The 24,616-nt window shown below is 35.4% G+C and overlaps 1 protein-coding gene across 3 annotated transcripts in view; it reads right to left on the reverse strand.

Annotated features, from left to right (window-relative positions):
• Positions 1-1,449: 1,449 nt before the first annotated feature.
• Positions 1,450-24,616, reverse strand: part of GAS2L3 (growth arrest specific 2 like 3) — a 38,122-nt gene continuing 14,955 nt past the window's right edge. For all 3 annotated transcript variants that reach the window (XM_026499819.4, XM_057316509.1, XM_057316510.1), the window contains 7 exons: positions 20,366-20,534; positions 19,161-19,276; positions 17,016-17,157; positions 11,680-11,743; positions 10,877-11,015; positions 7,070-7,177; positions 1,450-5,539 (listed from right to left, as the gene is read on the reverse strand). In XM_026499819.4, coding sequence (XP_026355604.2) covers positions 4,241-5,539; positions 7,070-7,177; positions 10,877-11,015; positions 11,680-11,743; positions 17,016-17,157; positions 19,161-19,276; positions 20,366-20,534 — 2,037 coding nt within the window. In that variant the 3' untranslated portion in view covers positions 1,450-4,240. The remainder of the gene's footprint in view (positions 5,540-7,069; positions 7,178-10,876; positions 11,016-11,679; positions 11,744-17,015; positions 17,158-19,160; positions 19,277-20,365; positions 20,535-24,616) is intronic.

Raw genomic sequence — 24,616 nt, forward strand, 5'->3', positions numbered from 1 at the left:
CTTTAGTCTTCGTTCTAGCTCCACAACTCAGTACGTTTGCATAAGCGGTGATCTGAGTAGATACAAGGGCATCAACACTATCACATTTGACCACTAGAGGTCCTCCACAGTCATACCCAACATTAATCCATTCTATTATATTCATTCATTCCAACTTAACCAAAAGTAATTTAAGAAAGTTGGTTATATTAAATAAAATGCATTATATGAAACCCTAAGGGACTCTCCACAGAGATTAATTATATTAACCTAGATATCACATCCTATGCAATAAGAATTGTGTTATCCCTGGCTGAACACCAAAAATTAAGAAAATACTCTATGTTAATGTTTTATCACAGCAGTCTCGCAAAACACACCACTTCACCCCCATACATACTTAAGATAAATCAATGTAGGGATACCTGGGTGACTCAGTCAGTTAAGCATTGGCTCAGGTCATGATCTCAGGGTCCTGGGGTGCAGCCCCGCATCCGGCTCCTTGCTCGGCGAGGAGCCTGTTTCTCCCTCTGCCTGCTGCTCCCTCTGCTTGTGCTCTCTCTCTCTCTCACAAATAAATACATAAAATTTTTTTTTTTAAAAAGATAAATCAATGTCTACATCATTTTTAATGGCTATATTGTATTCTATTTTATGGTTATACCAATACTACTATGTGCTATAGTTAACAAACGTTTTGCTTAATCTTTGCATGATTTCTTCAAGATCAAGTCTTGTGTTTTCCTACAAGAACAAAACAGTATATGTATAGGAAAACAGCTTAAATTTTATAAAATATTTGTCTTTATATTTTCATATTTACTGGCAATTGTTTTTTAATGTTTTCCTAATATTCCCCCAAATTTCATAAACTCGTGAATTTAAGTTTAAAATTTTACACGCAAACTTTCCCCACAAATAGTTAGGAAATATAATAAGAATTTTGCCTAAGTGGTGTTTTCCTGTTTCTTTTTGAAACATCACAGGAAATACATATTAAATACACATTGAACTGCTTTTTATAATTGCTCCGATCATGAATATACAAAAACATGAGTATTTCAAGACTCTTCTTACCGTGTCTGAGTGTGAAATCAAGACAAAATTACAGGAACTGGAAATTCCTGTCAGGAGCCTTCCACGAACCCAAGACTGGTGTAATCTATAGAACTGTGTGTTCTAATAACTGACAAATTATTTCTATTATCTTGGTGATTATTAAAATGAGCCTTACTGAGACAACCTTCTAACAGATACAGCAACTTAGGGAACAAATACTACTACTTAATGGCAGAATCTTACAATCTCCTGGGAGCAGTGAATTCCACAAGTGTGAAAAGGGCAGTTTAAGTAGCAAAATCAGAACTATTCTCAAACTATGAGAGCTTAATATATGCAATTTCTCACATGAACCGAGTGATCAGAATGCATTCACAACACACAAAAAAGCACACTGAGAACTTGGTGCATATGTTTAAGTTTTAATACTTGAGAAAATAGAAGTTAAAATCTGATACAAACACTGCTGCACAAGAAAAGAATGTATAAAAATTTGGATTCCAATGGAGTCAGTACGTGAACCTGGATGTACAAATGTAACAAAACAACCTTTTATTGAAGGCTTTTAAAGAAGTAATAGATTTTTAAGTCACGTAGAGATTAATAGATTACAGAAGGAACAGTAATTGTTTCTCAAAAAATTTCCCTTATCCATTAAGAACTGTAAACTCCGTGTGGCGAGGAAAGTTAGAGGTCACATAATTCATCAAGGTATTCTGAAGACTTAAGACACAAACGCCCGCTGTACGTCCAACCAATCTAAAAGTAACCAGTATTTCGTTTTCCTCCGAAGATCAGTTTGATACACCAGTTTGATTTTATGAAAAATAAAAACTCATTCCATTCTTTTTTGAAAATACACGTTATTTCTTCCGCCAAGTGCTTTAGTAATTTAAGCTTAATTCATTTTGTTAAATATGAAACATGAAATATCTTCTAAGACCTTGCACTCTTAGTAAGAGGAAATGAAAACTTCTTTCCAACTTCAACAATGTTATTTTAAAATTTGTGAAAATGATTAGAAACACCAGCCCTTTAAGAGCATTTCAAAATATATTTGAAGAAAGTAACTTTCAGCTGTTGTTTATTTTTAAAAATCTTTATCTTGAAAGGGGAAGCTTCAAGGGTATCTTGAAAGGGATCATTCAACACCAATATAATTAGAGAAATTCCCTACTGATGAAGAATAGGGTCATTTATAAACTAACTTCCAATTTTCCAAAAAATTCTTGGAATTTGTGCCAGGTGCCTGTGGGATACTTTTATTCCTGCTTACTCTCAATACAAAAGTTACTGTTTAATATTGTAAAATCTACTTTATTTCATGGGTTGGTTGGATTATCATTGCTTTTTAAGTTCTAGAAGTTACCAATGCCTAAGTATTGCTTGATCTTATGAGGGAATAAACTCCTTCTTGATGGTTAAATTCTTCCTCTTTGAAAGATGCATTAAATACTTCTGGTCACTAAAAATGTAAAGCTTCTAGCACTTCTTGAACACTGATTTCACTTTGCAAAAATGTAAATATTCTCTCAAAGCCCAGAGCAACAGAACTAAACCAAATATTTGGTGACTGTCTCTTTTAAGAAGAGACAATTTTTATTGTTATTATTATCAATTATTTCAAAAACTAGCCTGCATATATCTCTGATTTTAACTGTATTCCTCAGACAAAAGATCACTTCGTTTTATACAAAGTTTTCTTGCTTTATAATCTATAGAATGTTAGTAGTCAGCTTAAGATGCTTATCTTATAATTGCACCCTTGTGTAAACCATTATTTTTCTTTAGAAAACACATTTTAGCTTAAAATAGGGAAACACAAACCTCCGTATTGAATATAATAACCTATGATAACCGATAATACTATAAAGTTATTAAACACACCCCTAAAAACTTCTGAAAGTACATTAATAATTTTTTAAATAGCCACAATCCCTTAAAAAACAAATTCTTTACAAATACCTTAGAGCAATGGAACCTATGCAGTCGTTACATGATGTGGGCATGTTCCTCGGAGAATCTGCCTACAGAGAAGAAAATGCTGCATACATACTGTCCACTTGCCATTGGGAAACCGAAAGCAGCATGACTTGATTAAAGAAAATTAATATGATTGGAAGGATCTAATTAAAACTGGCATTGTGCTATCTAAAGAAAAATAACAATCACATGATAGAATTTTTTATATAGCACCACCATAAGATTCTTTAATAACACCTTAATTTTAAGATTGTCAACACATAATTCTGATGTTAAAACATTATTTTAATGTAAAAATTCATATCTGCACTCAGAGGAAACTATATTAAACATAGCTGTAATATGCTAAAACATACTAAATCAGTTTCCCCTTTCACATTGCACAATATCCATCTAAAATATAAGGTGTTCATGCTTATAAATAATATATAAAAATTCTTTTTTTTTTTTTTACCAAATTTCAGTTTATATTTCAATATCTTGTGGTTTTTTTACCAAAAATATTACAAATTTTTTACAAAAAATATTAAAAAATATTACCAATGTTAATATAAGCCAGTCAAAAATCAGTTCCTTCTGATTTGGAAAGCTTAAAAAATTTTAAGTAACAGGATTCTACCAACCCTAGAGTAACGTCAAGCTAATTAGCAGCAGCATGGGTACTTAGTATTGTTCCATCAGGTAATCCTGGTCAAGAATGAAATTAGGTGCCTTTTGTAAGACAAGTGCCAAACCGTTGCTATTTTACTAAAATGCAATAACTAATATTAAAAGCATCACCGTTGCTATTAGCCGGTATATAACCTCCATATTTAATACATATTCTGAAATACAGCAACTATAATTATAATTCTAGTAGTGTTATTTAACTCTACATTTCCCTTAGAGGGCAGACATTAACAAAGATGCTATGTACTGAAAATCATATCAATGTGTATCATTAATAACAACCTTATGGCGATTTTACAACTGTCTGCCTCAATAGGGTACCTTCTGGCGAACTCAGAAATGTGAATTCTGATGCACCCTCTACTCCCATCCCCAACTTCCAACCCCCACCCTACTGTGCCTAATGTCTGAACCTATTTGGACAAACACAAACTGGAGAAACTTTTAAGACACGATGCTAACACATTCATTCTCTAAGGGGTTTTCTGTCTTTCTTAAAATGACACATCTATATTTATTTTCCTGTTTTCTTAAAATGACACATCTATATTTATTTTCTAGGTTTCTTACTTCCAGTCATAACAAAATAATGGTCATCGTCTTCCTTTTTCTTTGCAGTAGGTTTTTTATCTCCACTCACCGCTTCCTTACCAGATGAGGGTGGTTTCCTGGTTGAAGCCGGGGCTTTGCCACTTCTTGGAGGCCCTTTCGCTGAATACTGGCTCTTAGTGGCAGCCTGTGCTGGCTTTGGTGCGGGTTGTGTCTTGACAGAGGACTGGGGAAGACTCATGAGGGACAGTGGGGTACGGCCAGGGGACTTCGAGGAGCTGGGTCCTATCTTCTGGGATGTACTTTTATTCTGAGGCTGCTTTTTGGCAACTGAAACCATATTCTTATCTTTTGACTCCTGTGCAGCTTTTGTGGGTACAACTGAGGATACGGAGAGCGGCTGGTTTACATTTAGGGCTGACTTCAGCTTCTGTGCTGGTCTTGTCCTGGCTTGTGGGGCTCCGTCAGAGGGCTGAGACCGCGTTCCTAGACTTGTGGGTATAGTTTTGGCACTGGATTTTGTCATTTTTGCAGGAGAATGGAGAGAGGGGGAAGGTTTAGACCTTACGTGTATATTTGCTTTAGGCGGCTTTGGTGATGAATCTGAATGTGCTGCTGAGCGAGACTCTGCATCATCCCTGGAAGGTACAGGGGTGTGTTTCAAATGCTTTGGTTCAGTTTTTCCAGAAGCCTTCTTTGGCAAAAGTGCAGACTCGGGCACATCTCTGGGCCTCTGGGCCGTGACAAGCTTGGCCTTAGGAGTATTGGGTGATGAGATACGTTTTCTCAATGACTGAGATTCACAAGGTGGGGTTCTTGATGAAGCGGGTGAAGAAGTGCTTTTACCTACTGCATTGTTTGAAGGAGCCTGTGGTTTCTTGGCTATGCCTTTTGAAGATTTGAGCTTAAGGTGAGAAGACGCTGCTGGAGAATTTGGCAATTTGGAACGGACTGACACGGAGCCCAGATTCCCTCCTTTCAGGGAAGATGCTGACAGCAACCCACCCGGTGGACATACCTGCTTTTCTTTGCTTCTTGGAGTACCAACTGGTGTGCCAGGTTTTGACTTTTGTTTCTGAAACATGCTAACGGCTGACAAAGGATTCATTTCAGGAGGCTGAGGTGTTCTGGTGGACGAATCAGGTACACTTTCGTTGGAAACTCCTTTTTGAAAGGCTAGAATTTTTTGTTCTAGAGTAGCAAATTGTAATATTCGGCAGGGATCATATTTAAGCAAAAATCCTTGAAGAGTATCCCAGCCTCCACCAACACGGACCATGACATGTTTTCCATGAAGCATCTTTTCCCCCAAAAGAAAGTTAAAAAAAACAAAAACAAAACCATAAGGTCCACAGTTATAATTCATTAGCAGTCACAATTTGTGATGTTTATGATCTATGAAATTCAGAGCGTTTGCCAGCAGCTTCACTATAAATTGATAGCCTATTTCTTAGATTATGAAAATAATCAATTTAATTCATATTGAATCATACAACTAAATATAGGTGCTCTGATTTTAAGAAAAAAATTTGCACATAATTTGCATCCTAAAAATCCAAATTACAAATATACAGAATTGCAAGGGCAATATTGTTCAATAAAGAGGAAGAAAAAGGAAAGGAAAGGGGGAGGGAGTGGAAGAGAAGGAGAAATGAGGACTTACAGAAACTATGCCTCATAATAAAGAAAAAAACTATGGGGAAAAGACAAAAACAACTAAAATTTGTACTTTACAATTTAATAAATTACTTCCACATATATTTTAGCAATTTAACCTTTCAAAAACTTTGATATAATTTATGATTTAGTTCCTCTTTGCAGACAAGAAAATTATGGCTCTGCAAGGTTGAGGAAATTGTCTCAAATCACACAGCTTTGGCCTGGCCTCAAACATAACAGGCTGTGCAACCCAAACGGTGCTTTTGTGCAGAGAGGATGCATCCTGGGTCAGCCAGCACAACCCCAAGCTGATCTTCAGGCCCCTATCCATTCAGCAGGCAACTCTGCCCCATTGTAGGAAATTGCCCTGCAAATTTTAACTCCAAATCCCGCTCTGTGCATCATCATTACATCAGACTGCCTTAAAAAAAGAAAGCTAATTAAAAATAGAAAGTCTTGGAAATGTTTTCATGTGAGTTGGGCGGGGTGTGGGGAGGTAATGATAATATATGAAACTTAAACATATGGATGGTGAAATATTTTTAAATACTTTTATATTATATTCCTAAGTTGGGAATAAAAGAGCTCTTGTATCAGAAGTGGACAGAATGCTGAACAGGTGAAACTTCAATCTCTTTACCAATCAAGGGTACAGTTAATCACCTGCGGATCACAGAAGGGAGAAAGGAAGGGGATGAACTCGCGCATCAGCATACTCGTAAACACACTGATGCTGCGTCAGTGAAAGAAGTTTTATACTTTAGACCCAATCTATACGTTATTACAAACTTCAACATTTCCACCTCCTTTTCTGATTACTGATATTTAATCTTATTACATGTATTGTTTTAGCTTTTTCTTCTTATGATCGGAAATTATGCCTTTTCAGAAAATTTAAAAAATGGAATAAATTAGCTGAGGTATACAAACATTTTTTTTCCACACAATGATATTAAATGTCTGAATAGTCTTAGCAAACCTTACCCAAACTCATTATATACTCATGAAAGCAAGTATTCCATATTTTTCCTGTACAGTAAAATTCTTCCATTAATAACACTACCTATTCCAATTTTTTAAAAAGTAAAAGGGAAGTGAAAGGAATTTGGTAAAATAATAAATCCAATTTCAAAATAAGATCTGTATGTACATAGGATAAAAATGGACTTACTCTTATAAACAGTATTTTATCCCCAAGTCGGTACCGTCCTTCAGATAAGTACTCAATAGAGAATCGATGGGAACAACTACAAGGAGGGTCTTCAGCAATATGTTTAACCTAAGATTAAAAATAAACAAAATACAGTGCTTGTGACAAAAGACATTTAACACTAAAATGCAAGGTTATTTGATAGATGGGAAAATCAAACTCAAAAGATAAAAATTTAAAGGCAGTTGAACCATTTAGTATCTCTCCTTGTTGACAAATACTGAGATTAGGATTTTTTTTTTTTAAAGTAATCTCTACACCCAACATGGGGCTTGAACTCATGACCCTGAGGATCAAGAGTCACATGCACCACAGACTGAGCCAGCATGGCTCCCCGAGAGATACTGAGATTAGACATTAGCTAATCCAATCAAAGCTGACAGTGACAAAGTCTTTTTTTTTTTCCTTTTTTAAAGTAGGCTCCACACCCAATGTAGGGTTCGAACTCAGGACCGTGAGATAAAGAGTCGCATGCTCTACTGACTGAGCCAGCCAGGAGCCCCAGTGATGAAATCTTGAATCTTCTTCTCTCCCTCCCTACCCCACCTCTTCCTCTCTCTCCCTCTCTCTGCCTAAGTGCAGTCAGGGTCCTAGTGCATTCACTGACTGCTGGAGGCCTGTGAAGGTCTGTGAATGTGTACAACAGGGAAGTCAATTCAAAACACATTCATTAAGTCATGGAAACACATGAGTTCATTATTAAACTTTAGTAGAAATTCTCACTTGTCCCTTAAAACTATGCTAAACTAACATTTGGAGGGGGATATCTAGATTATTCCAAAGTTACTGTTAAAATAATCAGAGGCATATTATTTTATCTATTCACCCAAGATTGGGTGAAATTTTAAAGAATTCAATTCAAGAGGCATTTTTCTTAAAGTGTTCACTTTGTTTCAATGGTGTGCTAGGGAGATGAGAACCGGAGAGAAATCCCTACTTCTATCCCTCAAGGAGCGTACAGAATCTTTAACCGCAGTAAGGTCTAAAAAATTATAAAAACGAATATAAAAAGAAATTCAGGAATTCTATACTTGGAATGTGGAAATTATAATAAACTGATTAAAAATAAAAATATCAATTGAGATGTTTGACTGAAAAAAAGTTGTATATCAGTCACCATAGAAAATATTTTGTTTTCCTAAAATTACATTTTTGAAGAAGCAAGGCCACGAATATTTTTCTCAATTATTTGTCACACAGAGTATATCTACACAAACCCATTTAATTTGAATTTGGGTATGATGCTAAACCAAAGTCTCTTCAGATATGCCTAATTTAACTAATAGAAATGCATGATTGTCTTATCTACCCAAAATGAACAGCCACAGGTGGACTCGCCAGGACAGGATCGGAAGGGTCCAGAATTTATCTCCTTACATCATTCATTTAACAAAATAATATGATCATAAATAGAACCGATTTTCATAAGCCATTCAATTAAGCTTCTCTCGTTCATGGCCTGGTATATGTGCCTGTGTACACGCACATTCACGCACACACGCGGCACATGCATAAAATGGCTAAATATACACTGAACGTGGGTAAAGTATTTACAATTATTAGAACCATTTACACATTAGTTAACCAAAGTAATCAGGAAAGAGGTATTTTTTTCGGTCACCACTTTCTACCCACCAAAGTTTCATAAGCATACAGAATTACAGCTGAATACAGCACTCTAAATAATGAATCAGATGATAATTGTTCCTCACTTTAAACATGACCCCCAAATCTCTGTAGCTCATGTATGTACAGGCGGACACTGAATGTACTCATGCAGCATATGCATATTTAAAGAAATGAGTTCCTTTTCAGTGTTCACCACAAGAATGTAGACATAAAAAGTCACTTGTTTTCTTTGTTTAAAATATCCAAATACCACTTACATTCAGCAGTAAAAATTAGCCTTAACCCATAATCTAAAAAAAGGAGTAGGCCTAAAAGAAATAAGAGCTGAGGATAAAAAGTGTTCTCTTACAGTTTTATCTACCGCACAATTAACATTAAAACACTAAAGGAAATAGTTAAAGAAATTAAAATCATCTAAAAAGGCACTAACCTACTATCAATTATTTTCATTCTCCTTTTTCTTATAGTTTGTCTATATATACACACTTTTCACCAAATGTTTTTGTTGTTGCTATGTAGTCTTCATACTGATCACACAGAATGATTATTCTGTTAAGATAATGAATCCTAACTCACCCAGCCATTGCTCTATTTGAGAGTATTCACATTGCTTCCAATTTTCACCATTATAAATAGAACAATAAATACTTTCATTTGTTCTACTTTTTAATCTCCCTTCAATTACAATAAAAATGAAAGAGGAACATTTTTATGGTTCTCGGTATCCATTTGTCAACTTGTTTTTCAAAAGTTTACATCATTTTCCATCACAAGTAGCAAATCCTAAGTATAGTTTTGCCAGAATTTACCAGCACCAGGTTTCATAATTTAAAAAAATTTTTACTAATAAGGCAAATTGTGTATCTTAAATCCTTGATTCTCAGCAAGAATCAACACTGTATTTTCCTCTTGTGTGAACAACACTCCTTGCCCATTTACCTTCTGGAAATGCTTTTCTTATCAAACTGTACATGGTCTTTCCTATTCAATAAAAAAATACTTTACCAGTGTTTTCTTCTTTATTTAATTATCATTACTTTAGGTTATGTAAGATTTAAAATAAGTTTTATTTTTTAACCTACTGCATTATCACTGTGTCACATACTGACATTGACAGTCGTCATACAAATCATTTATATAATATAGATAAATATATTTTGGCCTGGTAAAGAATATTCAGGCTGACATTTTCTTAATCTGTCTTGCAAGGATATGCAAATCTTTTACTATAGACTTTTATTATGTTAAACAAAACAATCAAAGCAACACTTTCTAAATGTTTATCAGTAATGACTTATTCGTTATTTCTTTAAATAATTTTGGACATTAAGCACTTTCATAAAATGCAACAGCCTGAAAAAGACCATAATTCTAACCAACAGTGGAAGCAGAAAAAAAAGTTTGCCACTCAGTTCACCTCCACCACTCACTGGACTGTAGTCTCTATGGAAGACACAGCCAGGACAACAGCAGCTGTCGTGACCTCTGAATACGGACGACCAGGTAAAGCTCAAAGACTTCCCAGCTGAGACCCACCATCTAAAAGTCTGCATTCATTCTGTCGGGGGAATATTCCCAAAACCCCATCAATTTGCTCTCACAACTTTGCCTCCTCCTATACTTTCCAAGTACCAGTGTACCATTTATTTAGAAACCTCAAAAATTACCTTAGGTTTTCTCCCTCCTTATCAGAATTAGGATTCTTCAATTCTACCTCCTAAATATGTCCTGTTATTGTTCCTTTTGCTCCATCTTCACTACTGCTGCTCTAGTTCCAGTTCTCATCACCTTACACCTGGATTACTACAATAAAACCAACATAACCGCTACACGACCATGAGAGTAAGCCTTATAATTTGCAGATCAGATTAGAACATTACCATGTTTTAAAAAAGAATCAATGAATTCTTGTGGCCTCCAGTACCCTTCATGACGGATTCCAGCCTATTTGCCTCCCCACTCAACTACACATCCATTCCTCACCTTTAACATACAGTGCCCTAAACTCATCAAGGAGAGGAAGTTAGTGCTGGTGTATGTTCTGAATAAGAAACAGTCTCTTTTAAACACAGCATCACCTGTGGTAAACTATGAGACCCTGACACATCACAGCTGACAGAAAATACAGCGATTACTTACAGCCTCATGCAGCTCTTCATGCTGACAGCACGATTTCGGAATGTTAATGGAATCTTCAGGCCCAGAAGTATTAAGTAAGGTCTCTTCCAGTTCAATTTCTTTCTCAAGTTTTACTAATACTGGTGGCTCAACCCCATATCTGAAAACCAGTTAGGAGATCTCATCATTCAAGAAAAGTCCGACCCATTCACTTCCCTGAATATCACAGTAGGTTATGTTTATTTTTAAAGTGAAGTCTATTTGACTCTCTTCTACCAACCGTTTCACTGGAACATCTGGAAATGCTTTTTAATGTCCCACAGACCGTGAAAAAATTCAGGATATAATCTTCACATTCTAGCATATATTGAGATTACTGGATGCTCCAATATTCAACCTGGGATCCTGAAAATCAGTCACCTTTACAGTCAGCTTGAGAATAAAGATGGGCCTGAGCCAGGTATAGAGGACACTAAGCCTCAGACTTCTTACCAGTTCTTCTTTGCTTCCAGAGGATTTGCCTTGCCTTGAACTGCTAAAAGACTTTTACATGCTCTTACCCTATTCTTAGTCTAAAAAATTTAAGCAACCACTTTTACAGTTTAATACTAAATGATGGCAAAGTATATGGGGTGAGCAGATGTTGACACATGACACAGCTCACGCAAACAGAACAAAGTTAATTAAAAAACAAAAACAAAAGGAAATTATTTTATTTCAATCAAGATTTTCTTTTATTTATAGAAAATAGTGTTCTATCTAAAATAAAGCAGCTTTTAAAAAATCAATGACATAGGAGTTCTGAAATAATGTGAAATACACACCTCGACACAATTCGGCCAATTTCAAGAAGACAAAGATAAACCTGTCTTGGATCTTTGTGCAAAACTGTGAAAAAATAAGACCACATATTTTAAAGGGCAACATTAAATAGGGAAATACATTTCTGGCATGGAAGAAGTGAAAAAAAAAAAAAGAAGAATGAAGACAGTAGGTTTACTTGTTTGGAGACTTAGAAAAGACTTTTTTTCTACTTTTTTTCATCCATAAATTAAAAAAAAAAACTGGCTAAAAAAAAAAAAAAACTGGCTAATAAGAAGAGGATGAAAACTTAGCATGTACCCTAATTTGTAGCATTTTAAATCTAAAAAATTAAGGGCTTAGTAACATTAAATAATTTGTATTTCAGATTTCACAACAGGAGATATTATTTGAAGAGATAATCATCTCAATTTTATTCTAAACTATCTTTAGCTTAGGACTATGTGTTAATGGCCTTCTCTAACTTTTTCAAAATCAGAAAAGAAGGAGTACTTCCTAACTCATTCTATGAGGGCAATATTACCCTGATACCAAAGCCAGAAAAATCTATCACAAGAAAACTAAAGACTAATATCCTTTATGAATACAGATGTAAAAATATTCAATGCAATACTGGCAAACTGAATCCAGCAGCAAGTGAGATTAATCCCAGGAATGCAAGGTTGGTTCAACATCTGAAAATCAATCAATGTAATCCACTATATTAATAAAGGAAAAGAAACACAATTATCTCAGTAGACACAGAAAATGCATTTGACAAAATCAAATACCCTTCTCATGATAAAGAAAAAAAAAGACTCAACAAACTAGGAATAGAAGGAAACTTTATAAATCTGAAAATAGATATCTATGTAAAACCCATAGTTATCATCATTCTTAATGGTGAAAGACTGAGAATCTTCCTCTTAAGATTAGGGAGAAGACAAGGATGTCCACTCTCACCTCTTTTATTCAAAATTGTACAGGAAGTTCTAGGCAAGAAAAACAAATAAAAGGCATCCGGATTGGAAAGGAGGAAGGAAAAACTATCTCCACTCAGATGACACTGTCCTTTGCATAAAAATACCCTAAGGAATCTACAGAAAAAAGTATTAGGGCAAACTCCAGTTCAGCAAAGTTGCAGGATACAAGATTAATATACAAAAATCATTTCACTTTATACACCAACAATAAACAATTTGAAGATGTAATTTAAAAAACAATTCAATTTACAACGCTTCAAGAAGAATAAAGTACTTAGGAACAAATTTAACCAAAGAATTTTATGACTTGTTTATTGAAAACTACAAAATATTGTTGAAAGAAATTAAGGAAGTTACAAATAAATGGAAAGACATCCTGTTCATGGACTGGAAGACATAATATTGTTAAGATGACGAAACTCTTCAAACTGACCTACAGATTCAGTGCAATCCCTATCAAAATTCCAACAGCCTTTTTTTACAGAAATGGTTAAGCCGATAAAATTCATATAGAATTGTAAAAGACAGAATAGCCAAAACAAGAACAAAGTTGAAAGCCTCGCAATTCCCAATTTCAAAACTTACAACAAAGCTACAGTATTCAAGACAGTGTGTTACTGGCATAAGGATAGACATAGAGACCAGTGGAATGGAACTGAGTGTCCAAAAATAAACCCAGATGTTTGTGTTCAATTGATTTTCAAAAAGGGTGGCAAGAGGGGTGCCTGGGTGGCTCAGTCGTTAAGCGTCTGCCTTCGGCTCAGGTCATGATCCCAGGGTCCTGGGATCGAGCCCCACATCGGGTTCCCTGCTCCACTGAGAGCCTGCTTCTTCCTCTCCTCACTCCCCCTGCTTGTGTTCCCTCTCTCACTGGCTGTCTCTCTCTGTCAAATAAATAAATAAAATCTTTAAAAAAAATTTAAAAAAGAGGATACTAGCACAGTGCCCCTTAGAAGTTTAAAAAAAAAAAAAAAAAGGGTGGCAAGACAACTCACTCAATAAGGAAAACAGCAGTCTTTTCAACAGATGATGCTAGAACAACTGGATATCTACATGCAAAAGAATGAATTTAGACCCTTACTTCACAACATATACAAAAAAATAACTCAAAATGGATCAAAGACCTAAATATAAGAGCTAGCACTATAAAACTCTTAGAAGGAAAAAGAGGTGAAAATCTGTGTGACCTTGGATTAGGCCATAGTATTTTAAATATGACACCAAAAGCACAAGCAATCAAAGAAAAGATAAATTGAACTTAATCAAAATTTAAAATTTTCACCCATCAAAGGACATACTAACAAGAAAGTGAAAAGGCAGCCCAAATACTGGATGAAAATATTTGCAAATCATATATATGATACGGGCAAATAAAAAACTCTTACAAGTCAACCAAAAAAGACAAAAGATCTCCCCCAAAAATGAGCAAAAGATTTGAATACATATTTCCCCAAAGAGACACACAAGTGGCCAATAAGCCATGAAAAGATGTTCAACATCGTTAATCATTAAGGAAATGCAAATCGAAACCACAATGAGCCATCACTTCTCACATCCACTAAGATATCACTAAAAAAAAAAAAAGAACAATAACAATAACAAGTGTTGGCGGAGATGTGAAGTTGTGCGTTGCCAGCGGGAATGTAAAATGGTGCAGCCACCGTGAACAGTTTGGTAGTTCCTCAAAAAGATAAACATAGAATTACCATATGATTCAACAATTCCACTTCTAGGTATATCCCTGAGAGAATTAAAAACATATGTTCACTCAAAAATCTGTAAACGAACGTAGATATTATTATGCATATTGACCAAAAAGAAAAAACAATCAAAATATCCATCAGATGATAATGTTTTTTAAAAATGTAGTATGTCCATACATGGACTCATTCAGCCACATAAAGGAATGAAGTACTGTTGAATGCTATGACATAAATGAAACATGCTAAATGAAAAAAGCCAGACACAAAAAGCCACATACGGTATGATTCTATTTACTTAGTGTCCAGAACATGCAAATCCATAGATGCCAGGAGATGCCAGGACTAATTGTTAAGAGCTATGAGTTTTCTTTTGTGAATAATGAAAATGTTATGGAATTAATTAGTGGTGATGGTTGCATAACACAGCAAATATATTAAAAACCACTTAAGTGTACATTTTGAAATGATGAATTTTATGTTATGTGAAGTACATCTCACATCAGAGTGAGAGCGAGCGAGCACGCGTGCGCAAGTAGGGGGAGGAGCAGAGGGAGGGTAAGCAGACTCCACGCGGAGCACAGAGCCCAATGCGAGCTTGATCCCATGACTCTGAAATCACAACCCAAGCCGAAGTCAAGAGTCAGATGCTCAACCGACTAATTGAGGGGCCCCAAAGTATATCCCAATTTTAAAAAATGCTATAAATAAAACAAAACCTACTATGCTTAAAATGGTTAAGATGGTAGATTATGATGGTATATTTATGCTAGCACATTGGGAAATTTTATTTTTTTAAAGGAACTCAAATACTAATCTAATGATTCAAACAAAGATCTCTAATAAAAAATAAGGCCGGACAAACAAAAAACCCTGATCGTTAGAACTCAGCTAAATGCACCAATATGGTAGTTGTGATCACCTACCTTCCCGCTCCTGTCCTTAGAGATAAAAGTTCTAGGAAACTTCGGAGCCCTAAAAGAATACTGGTGTGTGTGGGTGATGAATAACATGCACACTGACTCCCCCAGTGGAAATGGCAGTTGTTGTTTGATTTACGAATATCATCTATTTTATACCCCAAGCACAAAGTACACCCTTCCAAAGCAATAAAAAGGCCTATATTTGACTTCAAATTTCATACCAAAAGGAATTTGTCCTGCAACTTTTATTCAACTTGTTTCTCTAAAAGTAGCTGTTAAGCATAATTTAAGCATAGCACTATTTTTTTTTAATTGCTTTGATTTCCTAGCAAAATGTAAAAATATAGAGGCTTATCTCTGAAACCTTCAGAAATTAAAAATATTAGCTCTTCAGTTCAATGCCTAGAAATTAATTAATGTTATTGGCTGTGCCTTATTTAGTCCTATACTGACCTTCAGGACAGTCAGAAGATGCCTTCTACTGACAATGAGAAATATACAATTTTATATCCTTTCAGAAACAATAAACTGGAAACTAGAGAATTCAAAGCATTTCTTCTTTCCTTTGATCTCTACAACCTGCCTATGCCATGAATCAACCTCATTGTCAATAACAATCAGCACACCTGGATTAAAATGCGGTACAAAATGGGAAGTAAAATAGTAACCCATTACATTTTTTTAATTGTATGCTGGACAGGAATATCCAGAGGCGTATCAGATGGGTGGCAGTGGGAGCAGCCTACCCTGTCCTGTGTGCAGGCAACGAGCATATGCACAGTCAGAGCATTTTATTTTACTTTGTTCTGTTTTTAGTTTATTTTCTTAGTTTGTGTTTGGTATGGAACTATGAACAGATGGTTACCTAATAACCTGAATCTTTGCTTAAGGCAGTGAACTAGTTATTCCCTTTTTTTTTAAATTCAGAGAATTTTCAAACTATAATAAAACCACCTAAAAATTTGTTTGTTTTTTATTATCACCATGAAACAGCAATTCCAAACAATGTCAGTGATAAAGTACTTCTCTCTACCAGGGTACAGTACTACTCCCATGATCTCGGCCCACCCTTGGTATGCTACTGCTCCTGTCAAAACGTTATAAATTCTATGTGTGTATGTATATACAAATCTGAATGCTCTAAGGAAATATATATATATATATATATATATATATAGTAGTCTAAAACTTAGCTAGCTTCCACGTTAGTCACTGCGCAGATGCTTCTATTGACTGAAAGTAAATGAGCCAATATGTCAATAATTATTCGACAGAGCATGACGTTTTAAAATGAATTGTCAAAAACATGAATCCGTTTAGATAATCAACTCGGCAGCTGCTGTGTACCAGGTAAATCTAAATACCATGAGTCTACGTCAATTGGCCTTCTGTTATTTCTATAATTATCCAGTTAAAAAGAAATTACTAGTAATTTAGATTTTGGTAGAGCAATTCTTGATGAAAACATTAATTAGCAAAGCATTAGTCCAGAACCTTTCCTTGGCCAACTCATTTAGGAAGTAAAATATTTCTAGGGTGTTCTAAATATAAAAGATCTTTAACTATAAATGAAAAGCTAAATATATATGGTTTAGAATCTGATTCTCCAATTGTTTTACATATATTTAAAGTATAAATTTTTCTAGGAAAATGAGATATGGCATTTGAGTCCTTATTTGGAAAAAAATCAGATGTGAGACATACAAAAATACCCTAATAAATAATTAAACATAGTGATGACAACAACACTTACCTAAACCTTCAGATTCAAAGAGGTAGGTCTCATCGACCCCAATATGCCGGCACCAGTGAAGGAAGTTCGCAGTATTGTCTCTAGCAAAGAATGAACCTGAGGCAGCATCCTTCTTACAGGGCACTTTTCTCATTGGAAAATTCTGGAAAAGATGAAAGAATAATTTCAAAAATTCCTATCAAGGACATTTTCATTAGATATCCATTTTAATATTACTAAATGTTTGGTGTATTGAATATGACTAAAAAGTACACAACATTAGGAGGAAAAGCTATTTTCAAAAATTTTGTTTGTTCCAGAAAATGACTCCTAGGAAATCAATCTAGTCAAAATTAGCAGTAGGATCAAGCATCTCTAACCTCTTTCTTCTTAAAACGACACAAGAGTCTTAATTAAAATAAAAAATGACAGTCTAATAATTCCAAAGCACATCTCTAAATGTCTCTCCATACAGAGTTCAATACAAACACAAAATTATTGCTGTTAAAGGTTAATGGACATGCTCATTTTTGCTTCCTTCCTTATTTGCAGATTCCTAAATATGGTTCTGGGTTTCTTGAGGAGACTGTCAAATAAGGAAGTAGTACCCCATTCTTAATTGGACTTCTTTGAAAATTAACAGTCTAAGTTTTATATAATCCTAATTTTTTAACTATCTGGATCAAGAATAGTTAGATAATCCTGCTGAGGCAGAGGGGTTTTAGTTCTGTTTTAAATTTTTACTTGAAAAAGCAATTTATGCCTAAGATTTTTTTAAAATGCAATAGGCACAATAGGGCATAAGTCTGTCTCCCACCTCTACCACTCAGTTCCTCTCTCTTCCTAGAGATGACCACTATTACCAGTTCCTTATATACCTTTCCTGTTGTTGTACTTTCCAGAATTAAAAGGGCCTTGTGAGTTTTTCTAATCATCAGCTGAAATCTTCGCACTCACATGTTAGTAAGCATCTCCAGGCACACGGGTACGCCTATCTGCATCTACAGAATGCTACACAAACGTGCTAGCCCGCAATCTGATCTGTGTGTGTGTGTGTGTGTGTGTGTATACACACTTAACAACAGGCTGTGGGCATCTTTTGGGGGTGCAAAATAACAGATTAAAATAGTCCTTTCTAATGAATGGATAACGCATTTCACTCAGTTTAGGTACATAATTAATTCTTAACAACTTCTTTATTGATGAGCATTTAAACTGTTCTTCAATTTTTCTGCACAATCATTTTTGTGAATTTGTAATTATTTTCTTAAGTTCCTAGGAGAATTATGTTACGTATCAAAAGATGTGCTCTACTTTCAATGGGATCTATATCACCCACTGTCTCCCAGAAAGATGATAGCAATTTATATTTCCACCAACACTATGTGAATATCCAGATGCCGCACTCACAGACCCCAGATCTCATAGGCGACCAATGTTTGAGGAAAACTTATCTAGTTCAAATCATGATTTCAGGGCCAACGGAGGAAAACTGCCTAAAAAAAAATCATTATTCATTTAATCAAATTATAGAATTTACAAGACAAAATATGGGGAATATAAAGATGGTGATGATGATGGTAATAATAATAGTAAAAATAATAACTGTGTGTCAGAAACCGTCACAAGCTCTTTTCTCATTTAACTCTCACAACGAATGAGAGTATCATTCTCAAGGAGAGATAAATACTTACTGGATATTTACTTACATTAGGCACTAATCTAAATACCATCCATACATTACTTCATTTAATTTCACCAAATCCTTGCAAATAAATCTAACAACGTAAATGTTAATTCTCCCATTTTGCAAGATTAGGTAAATTATCTAAGGTCTTATACATAGTTGGTGGAGGTTTGTAACCTTTCAGATATGATAAGAAATGTACATAAACAAATTAATATGTACCAAGGTATAAAATCACCTACTGTCAGGGCACCTGAGTGGCTCGGTCGGTTAAGTGTCCGACTCTTGGTTTCAGCTCAGTTCATGATCTCGCAGTCAATAAATGGAACGCCACATTGGGCTCTGTGCTCAGTGTTGAGTCTGCTTCCGATTCTCTCTCTCCCTTGCCCTCTGCCCCTCCCCCTGCTCGCTCTCTCAAATAAATAAATACATAAATAAGTAAATTTTAAAAAATCACCAACTGTCAAACACGTTCTTACCCCAAGTTCTTCAGAGTCGCAAGCTTTCACCATGTTTTGAAGGACATCAATCAGTTGGCATAATAGTACTCCATTATCAAGTTCTTCCAATAACCTTTCTGCCTTAACTTCAATACCTAAAAACATATTTCAAAGTTAAGATTCTACTAGAAACAGTAAATTCAAGCAATATGGTTAAAACTTAATAAATGTAACTAGATTTTAGCTGAAATACGAGACAAATATTAGATCGGACTCCAAGTATTCACTCTTAGAAGCTACAGTTAAAATAGATAATGCAAAATTAAGTAAAAGACCACTGAAACAAAAATGTCTGTGATGTAGAAGAAAAAATAAAATGACATTTTATTGCATTTCTTAAAAACCAGAATATTTTACATTTCAATTTTAACTGTTACGGTTAAATTTTGATTCCCTGAACATTACTACTGCTTGCAGAAGAAAAAAGATTCTCCAGAAATAAGATGGACTTTGTTATGATTTTAAAATTAAAGATAATAGCGTAACACACACCCTGGGAATACCGACTTTTTGCCCCTAAAACCCTTTCTTTAGAACCATTATTATTACATAAATAACTTTTTAAAAAATTATCCCACTCATCAAATTGATATGAGGTAATTAGAGTGTGCAGTGTTTTTAATTATCTCAGGAAGGCCATATACGAAATTCTGTATTTAAAAGAAAGTGTTTTTCTGGGGAGAAAGTTCAGAGCACTCCTAGTCTCTAACTGAGTAAAGAAATATGAAGGCAGATATTCTCCAAGCTGACACCTCCTCCTAGGTTTCACATGCCTCTGCCCCTCAAGGCCTCAGAAGTAGCAATCATATTAACTACGATACACAGTCCACTCAGAATTTCATGCTTTATATGAGATGGGGGGGTACATCGGTAATAGAGACCCCAAATCAGACCTATACACTTTAAAAAAAAAAAGGTTTTAACACTGGCAGTGAAAATGTTGATAATTCAAAGATTACTACAGACCTCTTCTGTTAAGCCTCAAACTTCCTTACCATCCAAGCCCTAAGGTTCGGGGTGAACTGGAATACCTCCCCAGCTGGAATGTGAGAACAAGGATATCAAATATTCCATTCACTAGAGTATCCCCAGCCTGTAACAATCACGCCTCGACAAAGAGTAAGATTCTCAATAAATATTTCGTAAATAAAAACTACCATTCTGAGTACCTTTTCAAGCCTTACCTAATAAACCAGAGAGCCAGATCGACAGATCCTCCTGCATGGGCAGCAGGGTGGCTGCATGCCTCACGGCTATCCACTCATCATACTGACAGACGTCAGCCAAGCCTGGCCCGTGTCTGGGGGTCAGAGGACTCCGTGGACTTAGAGGCAGGTCTTCTCCAAACCAAACCTAGAGAAAACACCCACCAAACGGATGCAACCTTTTTAAAAGTTAGTATAATCCACACTTATACGTAAATGAATCATAGACCATATATAATACACACATGTCTAAAACCGCAGCAGTTCACAGAACGTTTATAAACTAGAAGCTAACTGTTAATCTCAAAACTTGAGACACTTTCAATATTCAATACTGTGGTAAATATAAGTGAATCCCTAAGCAACGAATGGATTCTACTATCAAACTAGAGGGTAACAGTCAACAAATCATATTTTTCATTCATTTGCTAGCTAAGTTTAATAAATTACTTGAACCACAGCTTCAGCCTCGCAGCTATAAAATCAGTCAGTTACCTGCCTTACAAGATACATCCTTGTAGCACCTAGCATCGGGCCTAGCAACATTTGTTGTATAATGGATAAATGAATGAATAAATGCATAAATGGCATTTTATAACTTCTGATCATAATAAGTGTTAGCTTAAAAAAATTCTAGATAATCTGTCATGTCACCTGATTTTTGCATGTCCCACAATCTAAGAACGGTTTTTACATTTTAAAATGGTTGTTGTATAAGCACCTACGTAATAGCCTCAATTTTGCCTACTGACTCTCAAAGCCAAGAATATTTACTACCTGGCCAATCCCTCATTAAGAATAAAAATTGACATAAACAGGGGCGCCTGGGTGGCTCAGTCGTTGAGCGTCTGCCTTCGGCTCAGGGCGTGATGCCGGCATTCTGGGATCGAGCCCCGCATCGGGCTCTTCTGCTGGGAGCCTGCTTCTCCCTCTTACACCCCCCCTGCTTGTGTTCCCTCTCTCGCTGGCTGTCTCTTTCTCTGTCAAATAAATAAATAAAATCTTAAAAAAAAAAAACTGACATAAACATACTATCAAACCAACACTTGCAAAATTTTGAAATACAATTGGATATGCTTTAATATAAGATTATTTAGAGAAAAGACTTTCACTTCTCAATTCAGGAAGGTGTACTCGAGCACAGGTGAAGTGATGGGGGATGCTCACTGGAGGGAAGCTTGACATGAAGGGCCAGAGCTTGAGTGAGATGAGAGAGTATGCACACATGGGAACAGCCTTGTGCACAGTATCAGGCCCTGGGTAGGATGAGGAGGGTGTCCCCAGGGGACGATGGAGGAACATCCCAGTGCGGGGTGTCAGAGCCCAAGTGAGCTGAAAAGGCCATTAACTCAGGGACGGGGTGGCAGCAACAATGGAAGATTGTGATATTCACAGGGATTATCGAACGGAAGCCAGGTTTCTCACTGCCTAAGAAGAGAGGTACAACTCTTCTACGGAATGAGAGAAAACTAGAATGAATCCTATGGTGACTGGAATACCTCTTACCAGAAAGCAAAGAAGGGCTCAAATACTGATGGGGACAAACCAAAAGGACACCGAAGTCAACATGGAGGGACTGGTACTGGCTAAATCAAGGGCAACTTCAGCACACAATCATATAAATGGATTATAGCACATTGAATAAAATAGAGAACTGTTAGTTCATATAGATACAAATATATGAATAAACTGGAATTTTGACGAGGAATGAGATTTTTATATAGTTTCAAAGTACTTCCCTACAAAATACTTATTACAAAGAGAAGAAAGAGTAATTTTATAGTGGAGAAACCTGACAGACAGCAACTTAACCAAGTGACAAAAGTAAACACCATCAATAATGGGACAAATCAAAATCACATTCCACCTGAGAGGATGCAAAGAGAAAACACAGTATCCCTCTATGATCTCCCTGCCAAAGATGCATAACCTGAACCTAATCATGAGAATATAACAGGCAAATCCAAACTGAGGGACATCCCACAAAATAATTGGTCTATGATATTCAAAAGTGTCAAGGTCATTGAAGAAAGCAAAGGTACTGTTCTAGACAGATCAAGGGACGTGACAACTAAATGCGGCACGTAATTCTGAACTGGACCTTATGGGAAGAACTGACAATACTTGAATGTGGTCTGAGTATTAGGTGGCAGGACTGTACCGATGTTAACATCCTGGTTCCAATCATTTCATTGCAGTTGTGTAGGACGATGTCCTTTTTTGTGAGAAGGACACACTGAAGTATTCAGAGGTAATGGGGCATCAGACTGGCAACTTATTCTCAAATGGTTCCACAACCAAATATCTATGTTCTACACTTAACAGCTACTTTGCAGGTTTGTGATTACTTTAAAATAAAGGTTTTCTAATTTTTTTTAAAGAGGTATGAGTACAGGTAATACCAAGTGGATCTATATTCCCTTCTTGATTTTTAAATGTAGATAATTTTCCCTCTAAAATAGATTAAACTTACTGAGGTGTACTTAAGGCAAGTCTTACTACACCAAATCAAAATCCATAACACCATTGTTAATCCAGACCAACTTTGGAGGAAAAAAGAAAGAAAGAAAGAAAGAAAGAGCAGCTTCCAAGTTCCTTTGATGAGAAACAAACACATTTAAAAAATCCCAAATGCAAAGAAAGAACATGAATACATAGCACAAGAGGCAAGCAGGAGTAGTGAAACTCAATAACAATATCCAAAGATAAAAACAACAACACATAACTTATTTGAGGTCCGTTATTTCAGGAACTAAGGGTAGAGGTTAGGAAATGAACTCCTAAATATATAAAGATCTTATAAAGTTTTAGGAAAAAGACAAGATGTCTTTTTAATTTATTTCTCTGAATTCTCTTAAAATTATTTCAAAGGGAGTACAGCAAAGATTTACTATCTAAATTTTCCTTTCATAAGCATGTCTTATTTCTGTTTGTAATCCCAGAACTCAGTATAAGATATAGCACATGGTATTCAGTTAAATATTTGTTGAATAATTGAGGACATTAGCAAGTGACTCTTTGCACCATCAAAATCAAGATGCATCTTACAGTTGAAGGTAATTTATAGCCAATAGAATGTTATTTGTCTTAACCATTTGGCTGAGCTGAAAAAAGGCAGAGCAGCTGCAAAAGTTTGTCAAGAAAAGATGTGCAAGAGTTAGAAGGGTGGTTTTGGAAAAAATCACGTGTGTAAATGGAGAAGCAAACATTAAGCCATTCTAATTTCTTGCCACATTAGGGAAAAGAGTACTTGGATTCTCCTACTCTTGCCAATAAAAGTCTCTATAATAACCTGGGCTAGTCCATAGCATATTAATGTTGTTAAAAGTTAGATGTCAAAGCAAAAACTGCATGTATAAAGGTTGTTCTCAAACATGTGAAAGCTGTCATATTGCAAAGATTCTTAATCCACAGTCTATAAACTTGAGTATGTACATAAACTTAACTTACAATTAGGTAAAATTTTATGCCTATATACAAATGGGTCTCTTCTCAGTTCATAGCTTTTTGTCAGATTCTCAAAGGGGACTATGTATGGCCCAAAAGAGATCAGGAACTATAGTTCATTGATTTTTAGGCTGTATGTTTATTTACTAATCAGAATGAATGATATAAAAAAAAGGGGAGACAAGGAAGATCTTAATGTATTAAATTAATAAGAAATCAATTGATAAGCTATCTACTGGATGGCTCCTCTCTACAAGGCACTTATGAATAACTACATAACTGTCTAATATAATTAGAAAAGAAAGAGGTGAAAATCCTACAAAGTTTTCACACTCATCAGGGAGGAAAGCAAAAACGTCCATGACCAGATGTCAAGAGTATTCTTGGAGAAGAATTAATAAAGTTGGATCTATAGACACTAGATCAGAGAAGGTTTCATGGAACTATAAAACAGAACTATGAAGAAAGTCACCAAGTTAAGAAAATATTAATGGCATTAGGGTAGAATGAGAAAAATATAGTCAATGCAGAAATTATAAAAAGCACCCTATAGAGAATCAAGAAAATATAATTAACACGAAACTGATGATGTTTCTGAGACTTAGATAAAGAGAGGACAAATAGAAATAATCAGATAAAAAATGGTTTTGAGTAATAAAGGAGTTTTGAGCATACTCAATATGGATTTGAGAGGACCCCAAGAGCAAGAATAAGACCTTTTGGGAGACTGCCATGTACTCCCAAGTCCCAAAAGGAAAAATGTATAATAGATCTCTTTATAAC

The sequence above is a fragment of the Ursus arctos genome, unplaced genomic scaffold (assembly GCF_023065955.2).
Source record: "Ursus arctos isolate Adak ecotype North America unplaced genomic scaffold, UrsArc2.0 scaffold_21, whole genome shotgun sequence".
NCBI classification, from domain to species: domain Eukaryota; kingdom Metazoa; phylum Chordata; class Mammalia; order Carnivora; family Ursidae; genus Ursus; species Ursus arctos.